Consider the following 18,931-nt stretch of genomic DNA (forward strand, 5'->3'; position numbering starts at 1 on the left):
TTCTTCTCCACCTAACCCTTCTCCTCTCATGGTTCCTAAAGACTATCCTGTTAAACTCAATTAAACCAAGTCCTGCACTCACACTAGTTCCTCCTTGAAATGTGCTGTCCATATTTTTACCTAGCTTCCCGCTCAGCTCTCCATTCTGATGCCCAGCAGTCACTATCAGCATACTTCTTTTTAGCTGTGTGATTGCATGGGCACTACTGCTCCTTCTGTGTTCCTGGCAATTTCCAAATTTTCAGAAGGCTCTTAAAATGGGAGAGCTTCACAGCAACAACAGAAATTACATCCCTGGTTGCAAAGGGATGCGTGGGTCATGTTTCAAATATGTCTCAAGCACTGGGAACCAAGCTTTGCAATGCACTTTGGCAAAACATCTTCTGTTTCTCCAGGAAAGGGAAGATATTTTTCAATATACCAGTTAGGTCTCAGAAAAGATATGGGAACAAAACTTTTCACCTCAGTTAAGGAAAGCATGTAAGGTTACAAATAGCTGGAAAGGGTCTGCTGATGAAAGGTATTCAGCAGCCCTTGTAAAAAGAATGAGATCATGAAGAACTCAATAATTTCATTCAAGTTTTTCCAAGATTTTGTAACACCCATAGAGCAGTATAGCTTTTTATAAATCCCCAATATCTGGCTTAGACAACCATCCTCATTTACTGCAGAGAAAGCACATATAAATAAAAATGTTAAGTTCCTGAAGTACTGTTAGAAAGAATTAAAATACAATAGTTGTAGTGCTAAATTCTAATCCAGACATCACCGAAAAATGGAGACCAAAACCTTTGTTCTAACTTGTGATATATTGTGCCTCCTTTTCTTTCCCAGAGGTTGATTGACAGAATTTGGAATTGACCACTCTTGGCACTATGTAGTGAACACACACATTTTTCTGTTTTCATAAGGGATTTTTTTTTTTTAATGCATACAGAGATTAAGGAGCAGCTGATCAACCAAGAAAAACTGGAAAGCACATCGAGAGAAGCAGCTGGGTGTAACACACAGCAGAGTGAGAAGTGCCACAAGTGACAGGGAGGGCTGGCTGGGTGTCATGGGCAGGCGAGGGGGAACCATGTGTAAGATCACCACGTTTGACAGGACCCCAACCAATCCTTGGGGAACTGAACTTCCAAGGCCAACCATGCCAAGGGGACTGTATTGGTCTTACTGAGTAAGGCTAATGGCATCTAGGTGATGGTTCACAAACCCCAAGTTTAGGTGCAGATATTATGGAAGTGAAACCAATGACGAAAAGTAATGTGGAGCATGGCACTGGAGAGACCAGAGACAAGGGTTTGCTGTGGGGGAGACCACAAGTGTGGATCAGCTACTGGTGACACAAATTCTGCTCAGATATGGGGAGGTTGTGTGTGCATGGGTATACATGACCCAATAGCAAGCACCTGATATGCAAGATCCAATTGCTGATGGGTAAGAACAGGATCAGGCTGTTTGTACTGGTCTTGTTCATGGGTGGGCTGTTTGTGCTGACGTGGTCCCTGCAGGGCACTGTTTGCCTGCATGCATGATCTGGTGGTCATCTGTGTCAGTCCAGAGTGTGTTTGCATGCAGTCATGGGGGCTGCATGTTCAGCCTAATGGGGAGCTGGACCAGGGGACAGGAGACTGCAGCAGCCTGGTGCCATCACACCAGCATGGGAGGAATCCCTTCTGATGTAGATGGGCACCAATCTGTCCTGTCTTAAAACATTTTCTGCATTTGACTAGCATTACTTTAGTTGTTCTACTTTAATTGAAATAATATATATATGTCTGAGAACTCATAAGGAGCATTAGCATTCTATACATTAGGATAAGAAGGGAAAGAGACATTGGGTCAGTCAGAAAGGAGGTCTGATGAAGCATGTGAAATGTGCACCAGAACATTCTGGCAGCCAGTTGCTTTGCTCCAGTGCCAACACTTGTTTGACACTATTTGGTATCAGTATTTCCTTGTATTGGGTAGTTACTGTAGGGTGTAGGGTAGGTGCTGTAGGGTCTTGCTGCAACACTGCAAATTGTTGATAGCCTATTCAAGGAAACTGTTGTCTCCACATGCCAGGAAAAGTGTGCTATTGATACTGAACAGTGAAAATAAAAGCCAGTCTTTTAAATAAACTAATAAAACCAACAAAGCCCCAAACTAACATACTGCGTGAAGGTAACCTGTAGCATTAGACTAAGGAAGCTGATTTCTACACAGGTTGCCTGAACTGCGGAGGCTTTGGCAACTTGTACCACATGCATGCCAAATGAATTCAAATTGTTGGGTTTTGTTTCTCTTAAGGGCTGTCTAACTAGCACACTTCTAAAGCACCACCATTTATATTACTGGCAGCAAAAGTCTTCTCATTCAAAATTACCACATATATTACCACCATTATGAAGAAGTTCACATAAGCAAAAAGATTCCCTAAATGTTGTTTCAAAAAATTATATCAGATAGTAGCAATTGCTTTTTTAGATAGGTGGGCAGAAGAGGACAATCAGCATATCCTGATGAAATTAATAACTGATGCTGGTTGTTATTAGAAAACAGGATAAAAATCAAAACTTCCAGAAAGAAATAGTCCTTTAACTTGTCCTTATATTTGCAGACTACTTCTATGTTTTATCCTTTAATAAGATTGATGATAATGCCCGTTATCCAGAGACAGAAAAACATTTTGCTGATACTACATATAAACACTTCAGAAAAAAAGTATTTCCTCTCCTATCTTTCAACGAAAGCATTTTTAAAAATGGGATTATTCATCATTCTCTGACAGAATTTAGAAAAGAGCATTTATCCAGTTTTCCAAAAGCCTGGTCAAATGATATCATCGCCTTGAACATCATCCCATTTAAGTATTTTTATTACCCATATGGTAACTAAAACCACTGATTTTTATTCTGCTTTTATATGGCAATCTAAATTGCCTTGAGTAATCTGTCTAACAGGGATAATTAGATATGTTTCATTAATATTTGCAAAAGGTTCTAAGGGCATATAGTGGATTAAGTCTGTTTTGCAAATGTGTTGCTTAGATTTCATGTTCTACGTGCTAAAGAAAGAGGTAAAGTGTCACTTGACTTACAGGAAAGCAGGAATGGGAATGATCTGGTTTGCCACCATCTCCAATCCCATGCTGTTTTACAATCTATCATATAAACTGTGTCCAATATCCTCCTTTAAATATTTACCAATAATCATTCTTGTAAATACATTTTGGATTACTCAGTCCACTGCTCTGGCTGCAAACTTGGAAATTATCTCCATTGCTCTAATCTTTAAAGGGTCTTCTTTCTTGCAATTTGAATATATAGTGCCATTTGGGTTTTTTTGCCACAAACTGGTTTTTGTTTTAAATATTTCTTGCTTCTTCCTGGTGTTTATTCCCTCTTTATCTTACCTTTGCTGTATTAGACAAATCTACGTGTTCTTGTCTCCCCTAATTTTTTCCCTCACCAAAACCATTCTAACAGTAGTTTCTGCATTTGTTACAGTTTGAATTCCCCCTCTCAAACATGTCTAGCTGCAACTCTACAACAGCATTTTCCAGTGACATGCTCAATTGACGATACTTGGATTTCTCTCAGCAAATCAGCTAATAAATCAAGATTCCTCTCCTCAGTTGTTTGAACAATTACATTTAGATAATTGGAAAGATTTTGTTATTAATCCTTAATCATGTCTTTGTGTAAAGAACACAGACAAACACAGTAAAATTCAGAGGTCTCCCCTTCCTTTTATGTATGGATAAAGAGCCACTGTAAGAACTAATTCATGCTACATTTCTGCAAACCTCACTTCAGCCCTCTAGTTTCTGCTTTTTATGAAGTTCTCAATGTTGGTCAGTCCTTTTAACCTTTCCTTACACATCTGTTGCTTTTTTTGCAATGTATTTATGGAAGTGGTTATTTAGCTAATTATGCCTCACTTATAATAGGTTTCAGGTGCATGCATATCACTGAAAGATTTGAGACTTTATACCTGTCTCTCATACTCACACACCACTCTATGCCATCATGCTGAATCTTGAAACTGGGACTGGAATAAACCACTCCTGGCTTCTGCTGCCTCTCTCTCCTCTACCCTCAAGTTTTTACCCTGAGAATCCCCCTGAGTCTCACATATATATCCACATTCAGCTCTCCAGTAAATACAATGCTCTTCAGATTTATTGAAAGCAGCAGCTATTCTATAATGCAGCCAATAGACCACTTGCAAGTACTGTCCTGCAAAGCTATCCCACAATAATTTTAGAGTAGCAAAGTCAGGTGCCAGTAGCAGCTTAGCTGTTGTAGCAGAAAGATCAGTCTGAGTTATAAAACCTGCTTGAGAAACCAAATAAATTTTTGGATTGTCCATGCTAACCTTTATGGTAGCCTAGGAATGGCAGACAATTCAAGGAACATTACATTAAAACATCATTATGACTTTAAAATATGGCACAATACTTAGTCTGGCAACATGTGGATAACTTAGCTTTTTAATGTCTCTGAATGGTACTTATGAAAAAATGCACATTCAGTTCTTAAGCTTTAACAGAAATTTGGGGAGGAGAGGGTGACAGTAAATCCCTCCTTAAAAAATTCACTTAATCTTTTCATGCTTTAGATTTGCAACCCATAATGAGAATAAAGTCAGTGTCTTTCTAGCATCTGCTAATTAAAATGTAACCACTTAGTACATGAGGATCCCAATTTTATGTGGCAGATTTCCTGTGCTCCTGTAGTATAAACAAACAAAAACCCCCACAAAACCAAACCAAACCAACAAAATTAAAAACCTCAAAACAAAAACAAGCAAACAAACAAAACAACCCCCCACCAAACAAACAAAACGCCAACAAAACAATAACAAAAAAGAACTCCAGTGACGAAAACCCAAAATTTTCCGAGCAAATTTCTCTGGAGGTTCCACGGATCAATTCTTTAAATATGAGTTCAAGGTCAAACAACAACACCATGAAGCTAACTGCTACCTGGCTGTTTCACATTGACAAATCTTGAGCATGGGCAGTCATGACATCCTTTTTTTCTAAGGCTGGCTGGGATATGCCAGCTCAGAAGTGAATGGAAAAAATCAAGCCACCCAACCAAACCTCCCCCTCCAAGCAGCTCTCCAGGAAGCCCTGTCCTGTCACTCTCCCTAACAGCACCCAGGCTTTCAGCACGGGGCTCAATTGCCTATGCAAGTCACAGAGGCAGGGCTGGGAAACCAGCTGTGCATCTATTACACATTATGTTCAGGTGATAGGGTTCCTCCTTCAGGAGCAGTGTTCCTGAAGGCTCATGCCATGAAAGCAGCTGTTTCTATGATCTGCCCATTAGCTTGCACTTGCGTTAATTAATTCTAGTCAGGGAAACTAACAGGGCTGGCTCAGATGCAACTTGAGTACCCTGATGTTGGGATTTCTCTTACCAGGCACTGTTCAAAGCATTTTGGAAACTTCTGGCTAGTCATAGTGTGACACTCTGGGGAACCAAATATCTTTCAAGACACAGCCACAATTTTGGCCTGTGGCCTGTTTGAAGGCATTGAAACCCCTATTTTTTATATGTATATTTTAAATAAAAAGATTCCCAATTGGAAAGTTGCAACTTGTCAGTGTGCAACACCATTGCTATGCATACAGTTTCCTTCTCAGAGATAGATCACTAGCTCATACTTCCATAGGACCCTGTTAAAAGGGTGGAACTGCATCTTCATTGGATGCTGGCAACAGGAATTGTGCAACAAAACCTCTAAATGTCATTACTGTGAGCTGCCAGAATCAGCCCCTCATGGCCCAACCCAAAATGTCTTTTATCAGTATGGCTCTTTGCCAAGTCTCTTCTGTCCAGCTCAAGGCACTGGACTGGATTAAAGAAAACCAATAAATACAGCAGCAAAAAGAAAACACTGCACAAAAGGGATTATAAGCAGGAACAGAAACATGAAGTATCTCTTTAGACCCCAGGTAAAACTGTTGTTCCCACTTGGTCAAGGCCAGGAACTGCATTATCTAAAACAGCACTCCTCAGAAACTCTATCTTTGAAGTTGTTTCTTAAGACACCTCCTCCATATACCCCTGACTTTCCAGTTTACCTGAAGTTTCATCCATGTTTCAGTACTCCTTCCTTCTACATTTGCTGGATGTTTATGCCAGGACATAACTTTAACATGGGCTTCTGCTTTTTTTGAATGGTTTGAGTGCAGCCATAAACAGACACTACACTCATTCCTACCAAATGTGCTTAGTGTTAATCTCTTCCTTTAGGAATGTACCAGTTACTGTGACTTTTAGATATATCTGCCATATTTATTATGAATTTTTAACAAAAGTTTTTCATCCCAAGATGCAAAGAGAAAAAATTGCACCTCAATATGCAAGGAAGGACATTCTAACATAAAACTGAGTGTCAGACAACTAGGGCAATTGAAGCAATGTCTCTTCATAACAGCACAGCTAAAAAGCCTGTCTCTTTACATACAGAGACCTCAGCTTATGCTTGAAATGAACAGGGAACCAAAGATATCCAAGACTGTATGGACTCCCACAATCAAAAGCACACAACAAAATGTAGCCTGACAAGGTAGGTAAATTCTAATTCCAGCTGAAGAGGTTAATTTGTGGGTCCATCTACAACTTGGTCTCATAAAATGTTTTCCAAGTGTCTTATCTGCAGGGGTAGGAAGTCCATCCTGCCACAAAGAATGAGAACAGCCTGACTCCAAGACCAACCTCAAACTAGTAAGCGCTAGTGGTAGGAAGCATACACCTTTCATCTCAACATATTGTGAGCTCAAAATAATGAAAGAATATTCAGAATGCAGAAGCACTGCAGAATTTACAAGTGCCTAATACAGGACGAAGAGCTACAGCTCACTTCCACTTCCCACATTTTGACAGAAAAGCAACTCTCCTATCAAGACAGGCTGGATGAAATGGGATTGCTCAGTCTGGAGAAGAGAAGGTTCCAGGGAGACATTAGAGCAGCTTTCCAGTACCTTAAGGGGCCCTACAGGAGAGCCGGAGAAAGATGTTTTACAAGGGCTTTCAATGACAGGACAAGGAGTAATGGTTTTAATCTGAAAGAGGCTAGATTTAGATTAGATACTAGGAAGAAATTCTTTACTCTGAGGGCAGTGAGGAACTGGAAGACACAGGTTGCCCAGAGCAGCTTTGGATGCCCCATTGCTGGAAGTTTTCAAGGCCAGGCTAGATGCAACCCTGAGCAACTGCACTGGTTGGTCTAGTGAAAGGTGTCCCTGTGCACAGCAGGTGCTTGGAACTGACTGATCTTTACGGTCCCTTCCAAGTCTTTCTATGTCCCAAGGAACCAAACAAAAAGCCAGTCTGAGAAAAGTAAAACAAACCAACCCTAAGCCACATAACTGAAAGCTGAAAACTACACATGCCAACAGATGTGCATTTCCAGTAGTTTTAATAAATACACATGAAAAATCTAGAAATAGAGTTAGAGAAAATCAGAAAAATGTTAGGATTGACTAAAGCATCATCCTTCACTGAATATCAGTATGGCTATCTGCACTATAACTTTAGAAGTACATTTCTTATTAAAAATACTACTTGATAGCAGAGCTGCAAATAACCTTCTCTCCTAAGTGAACCTAAGATCACTTAAAAATTAGAAAAAAAATTGTGCTATTATGCTGTTAAATTTTTTAAATTATGGCAAGATTTTTCCATGCTATTTGTATCCTAAATAATATGCCTATCCAGGTTTTAATTATGAAGAGCTAAATAAATCCCATGAGCAAATGCTTATTTGTATCTGTCTGCTAAGTTCCTTCTTGTAATTCCAGCTAATTACTTCCCCTGTCAAGAAAATACTGTCTGAAGTCCCAAGATGTCACAGAAGCAGCTCAATCACTTTCATTTTATGTCTCCCAATGTTTGACACAGAAAATGTAAATTCATTTGTCTACTGCTGGAAGAGCCAGAAATTTGAAATAATCTCTGCACTGTCAGCAGGTCTTTACCTTATGTGCTTAATCCCTGTTACCATGGAGATATTTAATTGCTCAGCGACACAGTTTGATTGGTTTATTTTAAATTGAAGTTCTTCAGTGGAACGGTCCAGGATTCCAGTGAACTTGAGATAAACAGCTTTCAAAATACTGCAGTGAGTCATAATGTTGTCAGTGACTAGATTAATTTGAGTTCAGTTGAACTATTTCCTTACCTGAATCTTATACATATATAACAACATACAAAATATGAGGATTCTTAGAATTATATTTGGGAGCTGAGAATTTTGAGTATAATTAGGCAGTTTTTTATAATAAAAACGGCAATTTAAAACTAAATGAGAAGTAAAATTCAGTAAACTTTTGGTAGTTTCATCTTGTCTTTCTAAAACAAATTATCTTCCTGTTCTACAATATCAGTCCAGATAAGAACCTTTCACAGGAGGCTTATACTTGATTTTCTTTACAGAAAACTGTAAATATATTAATATGAGAGAAATTAATCCAACAGGATGAATTAGGCTTCCTAAGTGCTGGCTTTCATATACATCAGCATGCAGTTCTTTAGTACATGAGTGTCTGCTGGAAATACAGTATTTCCTGGCATGGCATAATACATTAAGTAACTCATTTTAAATTCTGCACATACACCATAATGAACTGGTAAACTTCAACTGTGCTATTTAAACAGCAGCAATAGAGTGTACTCTCATACCTTTTTTTTTTTCCCCAGCTCTATCACCGAGCTCCCGCACATTTTTCTCTCAATGTTGTAACTGCAGCTCTAGGGGAAATTTTCACCTAGCCTTTGCTGTGAAAGGTCTCAGTTCCATCACCAAGTATCAGACAGCTTTGCTTTATTTAATTTTTCAAGCTCATGGCCAGTAAGGCCTCATGTGCAAGCTGCAGACAACACCTTTTAGGTGTTTCTAGGGCTGTAGTCCCCTCCTTATTTTTACATAGCCTGATTTTATTTCATATGCAGAGTCTCTGTGTTTGCATCAATTGGGATACCAGCATCTGACCCAAGATAAGACTTTGCTTCTTACAAACCACTACCACTCTTCCAACCACTTCCATGGCTTTGCAGAACCAGAACTTGACACCTTTAATCTCAGTTCTGCAGGGACCACACTGTTTTAGGAGAGCCATGCTTTGAAAAAACAGACTCCAGTGGGGACTATCATTCTCACACAAACTGTTTACAAGAATTAATTTGTTTTACACTCCCAGGAAGGGTATCTTGGTATACCAAAGCAATGCTTCTACAAAAGCATTTACATGCTGCAATTCAATTCACAGATGAGCTGCTGTTATTCCATATGAAACACCTGCCTAGAACACTGTGTACTCCAACAATACTAAGGATTTAATCATTGCACCTCTGTGTTAATGTACTCTGTGATCCTGGGTTAGAGTACTTTGATTTTTATTCTTTTTTTAATACAGGTTCTGCTCCAGAAGTGTTATTCCTTCCTAATCCATCTTCAAACACACAAGAGTAATGGTGCTCAGGATGCAATATTCTCTGATTTTCATGGTGTCCCCATCCAGTCTGTGTTTGGAGAAAACACAGAGAACTAGCTCAGAAACATCGAATTTGCTGTAGCAGAGGCCCACAAAATGATTCCCTGTACTCCACTTAGGTATAATTACATTCAGGCAACCCAAGGCAAATGGCTGAGCAAAAGCTTCTTCTATTCTGAGGAGTCTCACCCACATTCACACCTTCTTGTGTAACCCCCCTCACCTTTCCAGCGTGAGAAATACTCTTGGTTCAGTCAGTGAGGGTTCTATGTGTGTGCAGAGGGGACTCAAAAACTGCAAGCCAGTGGAGAGGGAGGGAGCCACACTGCTGTGACTAGCTCCTGAGTTACAGCACACTAACCAGGTTAGGTACAGCTGCCTTACAGTGAAATGAAATCTCTATTTTTCCACGCTCCAGTTAAAACAAAACAACACCACAAACCGTCATCTCCTTGCTATCATACCCTCCATTATAACGATTTATCCCAGCCAGTATTAACATCTCTTTGTCTGTCATATTTATGACTGCTGTATTTATGGCTAGAGCAACATCTCTTTGTGAAAGAAGGACAATTGTTAAATCATCCTCTCTTTTCAGGAGGTTGAGCTGATTTAGCAATACTTCCTTTTTCACCATACCCGACTAGTCTCTAGGCAAACCACTGACATAAACAGGTTGCTATACAATTTTCTTTCTTCTCCTTTCTATTTATTCAGGTTTGCTTTAAACAGCCCCTTCCATTTGTGTATCCCTGCTGCTGCTCATCTCTTCTAGACCCACTCCCCCTTCCACCATATGATCCTGTCCTTGAGTAGGTCAAATCCTTAGCAACAAATTTGTATTCAGTCTGAAAGAAGCTGAGTAGCACTCTTTCTCTAATAGCACACTATTCATATCAACCGTCCGTATTAGTGACAAGGGAATTAAAAAAAAAAAAAACAAAAACAGCATAAAAGAGATAGAAAAAGCCAAGAATCGCCATACCAATCAGACCTGTTGTCCGCCTGCTCCAGTATTCTTTCTCTGACAGCACTCAGTACCCGCTTCAGAGGAAGGTGCAAGAAACCTTGTAATTATAGAATAACCTGATTAATACAGGAAGTTTCGTCCTAGCCCTAGGCAGTCAGCAGCTGACTCACCCGCTTGTCTGAAACATAAGATTTTATATCTGCTCTAATTTTTTTAATCCTATGTAATTTAATAGTGAAAGTCTTATTACAAATGTACTTTGCAAATGTACATTGCAATCCTATGAAGCATTTTAGGCTTTACTGTAACCTGTAGCTGGAGAGTTCTATTTGCTAATTATATAGGTTGTACTATTTTTATCACTGTTAAACTGCCTGCCATTCAATCTCATTGGATGTCCCTTTTAGGGACTCGGGAATAAGTGGGCCAGAGTGTGATTCCACTGCCTTTTTTCCCCTTGGCATCCCACCTGGGAGCGGAGGTGCCAGAGAGGCGCACGGCAGTCAGCCTTTGGCTGGAGGCACGGAACCAGCACATGGGCTGCCTCTGCTCACAGCCCTCACCTGAAGGAAAGGTGCCCTGCACAAGGGATGAGTGCTCTCATGAACGAAGCAGCAGCAGCTGTGCTGCTCATATTTTTGTGAATATCACATAAATCCCCCGTGAATCCAGTCAACATTGTTTCTGTACTTAGAGATGAAAGAATGCAATGTGCTCAATAAAGTGCTTGTAATATCATACCTACAGGGCAGAAGGTGGCTCCTGTGACTTCAAATTTTCATTACGGCCTTATGTTCTATGGTAGTTTTAACGTAAAATAACAGCAGCCTTTTCAAAACCCAGGAAGAGGAGCAGCACAGTAACAACAATCAAGGCTTTCACTATATTTTACTTATAAGCATTGATGGTTTTCAGAACCTTCCAACAACACAAACACCTACAGAACACATATACGAGAAGGTTGGGGTAGGCTAGACATAAAAAAAGATAATAATAATTTTTTAAAATTGTTGAATGGTCTGATCATCTTCTGTGCTTATTCATTTTGAAGTAAAGTGATTTGCAGGCTGTGAGCCTCAGTTTTGCATCTGGTATAAATTTGTGGTCCTTAATAAGCAGGATGCTTGACTGATAGGCCATTAATATCATTAATGATTGTGTTGTGTCATTCCACATTGCTGACCAGCTATGAGAACTGGGTGTACAAGCAGGAGCACACAGGCCAGACAGGATGTGTCAACAGGCACAGAGGTGAACTTTCAGGAAACACAAGTGCATTCCTCTTCTAAGCACAGCATGCACTAAAAGAATAAGATGAAGACTACTAAAGAAACTTTAGGTATTTGAGTATAGAAGAATATCATAACATTGTTTTATTGCAATGTAATATTGTACCATGTATGCTTTGAGAATTTAGGATGTTGTGAGCTACGATAGTTATCAAAGAGCACAAACACATTACCTCTATTTTCTGTACAGGGCAAAAGCTGACATTTGAGAATTTCATGTTTCAGGAATAGCACAGCTACTAAGCCAAACAAGGACAACCTAAATGTAATGATTTCACAAGCTGAAAATCATGGAGATTAAATATGCAGGATAACATACCTTAGAGAAAAGAATTAAGCTTGCCAGATACACCTGGAAGAAGTCTAGAATTATTTTTTTATACTAAATACAAAAGCACTAGTGAACAACAAGGCACTCAGGACATCAAAATATAATGTGCAGGTATACCGAATCATTTAGGTTGGAAAAGACCTCCAAGTCCAACCTTTGACCGAGCACCACCTTGTCAACTAGACCACAGCACTAAGTGCCATGTAGAGTAATTTCTTGAACACCTCCAGGGATGGTGACTCCATCTGGGCAGTCTGTTCCAATGTTTAACAACCCTTTCCACAAGGAAATTCTTCCTGATGTCCAAGCTGAACCTCCCCTAGTGCAGCTTGAGGCTATGTCCTCTCTTTCTGTCAGTTGCTTGGGAGAAGAAGCTGACCCTCATCTTGCTGTAACTTTTCTCTGGCAGTTGAGAAGGGCAGTAATGTCTCCCCTGAGCCTCCTTTTCTCCAGGCTAAACACCCCAGCTCCCTCAGCAGCTCCTCATATGATTCAGTCCTCTAGACCCTTCACCAGCTCTGTTGCCCTTCTCTGCACATGCTCCAGCACCTCACTGTCTTTCTAGAAGTGAGGAGCCCAGAACTGACCACAGGATTTGAGGTGTGGCCTCACCAGTGGCCACTACAGGGGAACAATTACTTCCCTGGTCCTGTTGATCCCACTATTTTTGATGCAATCCAAGATGCTGTTGGTCATCTCAGCCATCTGGGCACATACCAGCTCATGTTCAGCCTGCTGTCAACCAACACCCTCAGGTCCTTTTCCACTGGTCTGCTTTCCAACCACTCTCCCAAAGCCTGTAGTGCTGCAGGGAGTGTTGTGACTGAAGTGCAGGAGCCAGCAACTTGGGCTTGTTCAACTGTCCCTGCCTGACCATCCAGGAGTCACCCTGCCACATTTGCACTACCTAAGCTGGGACCAAGGCCCCGTCACAGCTACACACCCCACACTCATCATCAGACCAGGTTTTCTTACCAGCTCGACCCCAAGTTTCCCATAGCAGAGTCTCACAGGTCTTGATGCTTAAAATAATTTAATCATAGTGCAATAACAAAGTAGCAGCTTGAGCTAGATGTCTCTGAGAAGGGACTCTGAAAAAGGAACCTGGGGTTTTATATCCTTACAGTTTTAGCACAAGGAAGAAGTCTGGGATCCTTGGCTCCTGCTGTGTCTCAGAGTGTCACCTGGCTAGGCCCTAGGGCCCCATGCCCTTTGACTTTGCTGAAGTCCAAGTAGCCTACATCCTCAGAGTTTCCCTCATCCACTGGGCGGGTCACTTAGCCATTTCAACTGCCCTAGCAACCACGTCATATTAACATAAATAAAATTCAGGAAGACTTTTGACAAGTAGTACTCTCCCAGTTCTGCTGTGCACTCTGGAGAGTGACCCATGGGCTCAAGCCAAGCAGTAATAATGCTGCAGGCTTTGATCTCTGGGTGTGCTTCCTTTAATTTCTTGTCTGGGATCCCAACTGTTTGCTGAGTTTGTTCCAGACTGGAGCACAGAAGCAAGCTAATATGTACAAAGTACAGATGGTCAGGGTCCTTGGAGTCAAATAGGGAGCAAGCCAAAGTGGAAACACAGACAGACCCCGTAATCCTCTCTCAGGCAATAGCAAGAATAAACAAACACAATCAATAAAAATAATAAAGCAACATAAAGTAAACATAACCAACAGTACCTCTTGCAAACAAGGATATGGCAATTAACTGACCTAACAGACCCCTCTATCTTGAAAATCTAATAACTACACCTTAGTGGAACCACTGTTACTTTAAGTTCACATGAGAAGGGCTGCACTTGCTTTCAGCTAATTTTATTCCACATTCTCCAGTCTTTATTTGAATGACAGAAACCAGATCCATGAAAATACCAAAGTATTTCATTCCTTAGGAATTAAACAGCAATAGGAATCAAAAAGGTATGACTTTTGAAGGCAGTGAATATTGCTTCAACTTGTGCCTTAAAGTGGAGTTGCAGGGCAGCTTAAGACAATACAAATCTGTTGCAACCCCATTCTCAAACCATTCAGATATTTCAGTGTGGCAGCAACGGTCATTACCAGGTAATATCCATGGTCTGAGCAGGAGGCTGGACAGGCTGACCTTCAGAGGATTCTTCCATGCTAAACCATTCTGCAACTTCATCAGACCATGGAAAGGACTGGCTTAGAGCAAAACCAACAAAAATTTATTGCTTTCTCCATAAGATTGACTTTTTATTAGCTTTTGCCTGTTTATTTCCCTCTATTAACTTCCCTGTAGATCTGACAAGCAGGAAAATTTCCACAAGGGAAAGGACAAAAATGTACAGGCCCAAAAATCAGTATGATCACAGCAGTGGCAAAAATAAGCACCAAAAATTGCTGTGAGTCTCAACCTTTTGTATACAAAATCAGCCAAAACCTTCTGTTCCTTCTGCTCTCTCAAATACTATATTCACACTAAACCATTTTTAATAAGTGTCATGCTTTTATTAAATTAACATTACAGAATTAATATTACAGAATTTCTCAAAATCATATACTACACAGCATATATAATTGATGCAAATAAAACACTTAGGACTTTAAAGTGGTTAAATATATCATATTCAAATTATTTCATATTAGAAGTCCAGTTTAATACAGCTTGTGGAGTACAGAAACATGCTGGGAGAATACTAGATGATTGCCATCCTCCCATACTGAAATGTATTACTTATAACACTATTTCAAGTAAAAGGGGCAAGTTAAAAGGCAGTGGGTGAAGTTCTGAGACTTTTATGTACCATGGCCTAAACTTAAAAAAAATATTTTAGAGGTTTGCAAAATGACCCTGGTTGTGCCATCTGTACAGAAGAGATAATGAATTGATAGCAACATCTGAAAATATTTTGATAAAAGATTCTTCTCACACTTTTACAAAAGCACTGCCTGGTGATGGAAGCTGCCCCTGATTAGCTCATGTCAAAAGGCCTTTCAGAGATTTGAAAGAAATCAAATTTTCTTCAGCAGAAAGAATAAACATCTCTTCCCATTCATGCATTAAAGCATTTGCTCCAACACTATATAATTACATTTCATTTCACCAGAAGATTCTCCTGGATTCTCTGTTCCTCCCACAAATTCAAAATTACAATATGTCTGCTTGCAGTTGAATGAATATGTACATATGGCACAAAGTAAATTATTTAATTAAAAAGCAGTTAATGTCGCTATGAATTATGTTACTTCCTTGTACAGAACTCACACATACATTTCATTGTGATAATACCTGGTTTATACATCTTTAATCAAAACCAAGCAAAGTATTTGAATTGCTTTTTCTCCTTCAGCGTGATGCAATTTGTTAATCTGCATGGCAATGAAAAGCCTTAGAGACAATAAAAATGCTATCTCACTGATCTCTCTCCTGTGTTTATTGGCATAACAGTCAACAATCATCTCACTATATCATTCCTAAAACCTAGGTGTGAAAATAAAGGAAAGAAAATTAAATTCTGTTTTAATTTACATAGTCCTGTGTAGTATTTGCAAAAAACAGTTGTTTTGAAAGCCAGAGAGAGCATCTCTGCCAAATAACAGTCACTGTAAGGACAAATACTATGTACACCTCCACAGAGGAATCACTGGCAAGTCACTGGCTCTGTTTAGTCTTTGGTCATTCTTCTAAAACCAGGATCTATCTAATGGAACTACCCAGTCACATTGTAGTAGCCACCTGGGCTGATGTTCCCTAGTAATGGTGGATGGATGGTAGCAGTACATGGCTCCAAATGGTTTCCTGATTTCATTCTGTTTCCAAAAGTACTGGCTTTTAGTGCATTCCTTACATAATTTCATGTAAGATGCATTACTACTCTGGAAGCACATCTGTGCACGTGCCAATGCTGCTGCTGTGAAGCATTTGATACTGTAGGAATATGTCCTGTAGGAATATGTGCTATAAACCACACAGTGTGTAGGTATGTAGCACTGTTCACCTTGCACCTGAAACTGCTCAGAGATTACAGTGGGTTGGAAAGTCTGGCACAAAACATCAAAGGCTTCTATAGATCACTTTCTACAGAGGCCTCATGCCCTTTACCTCTCAGAGCAGACTATTTTTCTCCATGTAGTCTGCTATCCACATGCACAGAAAAATGGAAGGAAGACCGGAGCCCAAAAGAGAACAAAAAACAAGCACCTTGTAAGAGCATGAGAAAAAAACCTGAAACAACGACCCCAACAACAAAACAACCACAGGCCTCATATTACTTAAGGCATAATTTGGCAATTTTTGGCAACATTCCCTGTTACGGATTTTTTTCCTAGATGCAGTTTTCTCAATTTAAGAGAGGGATGTGGCACTTTAAGGTACTAAAAGCCATTAAAAAAAAAAACAACAAAAACCCAACAAAACCAAACAAAATAATCATTACCTACAGAGGATTAGTAAACATTCCCAAATTGCAAAATTAATGAGTACTAAGGCATTGCTTTTTGTAAGCTAAAGCTGTTGACAGCTACACAACAAGTGCAGCATCCCATTATGTGACCAGTGAGAAAAGAGGAGCAATCAAATGTAGCACCTCTCCTCATAATCAGGATATTAATCCTTCAAATGAATCTCATTCACCCAGACAAAAACATGCCAACAGTCTGCAGAAAATGAGATGTGCAGGTATCTTCACTAACCTGAGTAACAGAAAAAACAATCTCACATCTGCACAGTACTTTGGAGGCTCACCTATACTTCTTGGAAAGCCTCATTAGCTCAGGCAGAAAACCTATGCTAATACAGTTATATTGTGCCTGGCATTCAGCTTCGTACTGCCCATCTTTCAGACATCCAAAGCATGACAAATACTTGTTGAAGCAAGAAAACAACATTTCAAAGTCAGCTTCTGAGCCCTCATTAACCCAGAAAATTTGTTCCAATTTGGACAGGTCTGAAATTGCTCTAAATCTTGAAAGCCTTCAGGTCACCAGGCTGCTACAAATCTTGCTTTGGCTCCAAAAGCAAATGCCTCCTAGGAAGCCAAGGCATAGCTCATGGGCAAAAGGGAAGTGAAGCACAGTTACAGGGATCTTCAGCCTTATGCTTTACAATTATTTTTTTTGCAGTTGAAAGATCTTGAGAGACTTAACAACTTTTAACAGTCAACTAAAAATATGTTTGATTCTTCTACTCTGTGGTAAGAATTCTAATTCTCATCCATGACTTTTTCAAGCACCTGCAAGTTTCTAAATAGGTTGATAAAGACAAAAATTAAATAACAATTTAAAAGCCAAAATTTCACAAGAACAGAATCAAAATGCTAACCTTAAAAATGAAATATAAGCTGAAGAAAAGAATGCCAAGCAGCCAATGGTTCTGCTAACCCTACCATCACCCCTTTTTAGTGAAGAAGTTCCAAAGCCACCTAAGAGTACATTTGCTAGAACAGCAAAATGTGTTTTATCCAAGGCACCTCAGTGATTTAAAAAAATAATTATGCACAGCTTATGATGGGAAAAGAAAAACCAATTATGTTTACAATTATATCATACATATTGATATTTATTTTTTTAAACCAGAGCTAAAAACTATGGGAAAGCTAAGAACTATTATATTTACTATACAGGATCCAAACACACACTTTCTTATTACCAGTATAATGAATATATTAGACAAACCAAAAGACCTCACATTGATTCCTTGGAGTGGCTACCTAAAACAGAGGCTAGACAAAATTAAGAGTATAAAAGCAGGTCTTCATTAAAGGCCTTCAATAGGTGCACCTTGGGCAGTCAAAAGCCTCCAGGGGGCTTTACCCAAGATGGACAATGGTCATAAGTTAAAAGTTTAGTCTATTTCCATATCAGGGGTTAATCCTCCAATTGCAGTTTCAGGTAATGAAGTAATTTACTCCAAGTTTGCCCCCCCTCTTCACTGTTCTTTACATCTCTCTGGGCCTGAGACAATAAGGTGTCCTTGAGGTTCAGGCCTAGAGAGGAATTGCTTTGTCTGAATAAAACAGGGGAACAGTAGCTGACAGGCTGTGGAGTTTTAGAGTTATACAACTAAAGCAGTACAGGATCTGAAAAATATAAAGGATTAATCCTAAGGCATCAACATGGAGGAGAGTTGGAAGTCTCAGTCAGAACTGACCTTCTGCCTCATTCTTTAAACATGGCATTTTTATTTTTTATTCATCTTTTGTTAATGACCTTACTTGTAATTCTCAAAGAATTACAGGTCCTTATATTATCAACACTCTCTTGAGCAAATGAAGTAACCAAGTACCAAAGCAAAGAGCAGAAAGCACAGTCTGAGCTATCCCTGTGCCATAAATCAAAGCAGTAAACATTAACTGTGTTGGGCTGCAGCAGGAATTAGGATTCCAAGGGGATACAGTTGAGAGCAGGGCTGCAGTGCTGTGCCCCACGCTGCACAGCTCACACTGCCCCCTTACCTGATGAAGTAATCTCTTCCATCTCTGTTAGCCGTCATCTCCCATCCATAAGGTGTCCCCTGGTTCAAGCTCCAGGTCCCTGAAGGGTGAGGCCAGCCTGAAGATTTATTCCTGTGGCTGCAATTTTGGAAAATGTGGAAGAGAAAAGAGAGGGAAAAAAAAAGTTATTTCTCTCTTGTACTTCATATGATTCACTTGACATCCGAGTACTTTCATAGTTGTGAAATACAGAGTCAAAACCCAGGCAAGGAACAGAGGTTAGCAGATCTATTTACATTTAGGATATTCTTTCAGTCGCTAGAAAGATACGCTGTCATTTCTAACAGTCTGAGTTCAAACCTTTGGTTGGTGAATTTGTCATTCTCCCTCATTCCCACATACACAGTGCTAATTTTCAGTCTTTTTTAATAAAAGGAACAGGAAGCATTTT

The 18,931-nt window shown here is 39.7% G+C and overlaps 1 protein-coding gene across 2 annotated transcripts in view; it reads right to left on the minus strand.

The window, feature by feature from the left end:
• Window positions 1–18,931, minus strand: part of FRMPD4 (FERM and PDZ domain containing 4) — a 292,864-nt gene that overhangs the window by 88,367 nt on the left and 185,566 nt on the right. For both annotated transcript variants that reach the window (XM_030950574.1, XM_030950563.1), the window contains exon 2: window positions 18,502–18,618. In XM_030950574.1, the coding sequence (XP_030806434.1) occupies window positions 18,502–18,618 (117 nt within the window). The remainder of the gene's footprint in view (window positions 1–18,501; window positions 18,619–18,931) is intronic.

Source organism: Camarhynchus parvulus, chromosome 1, assembly GCF_901933205.1.
Source record: "Camarhynchus parvulus chromosome 1, STF_HiC, whole genome shotgun sequence".
Taxonomy (NCBI): domain Eukaryota; kingdom Metazoa; phylum Chordata; class Aves; order Passeriformes; family Thraupidae; genus Camarhynchus; species Camarhynchus parvulus.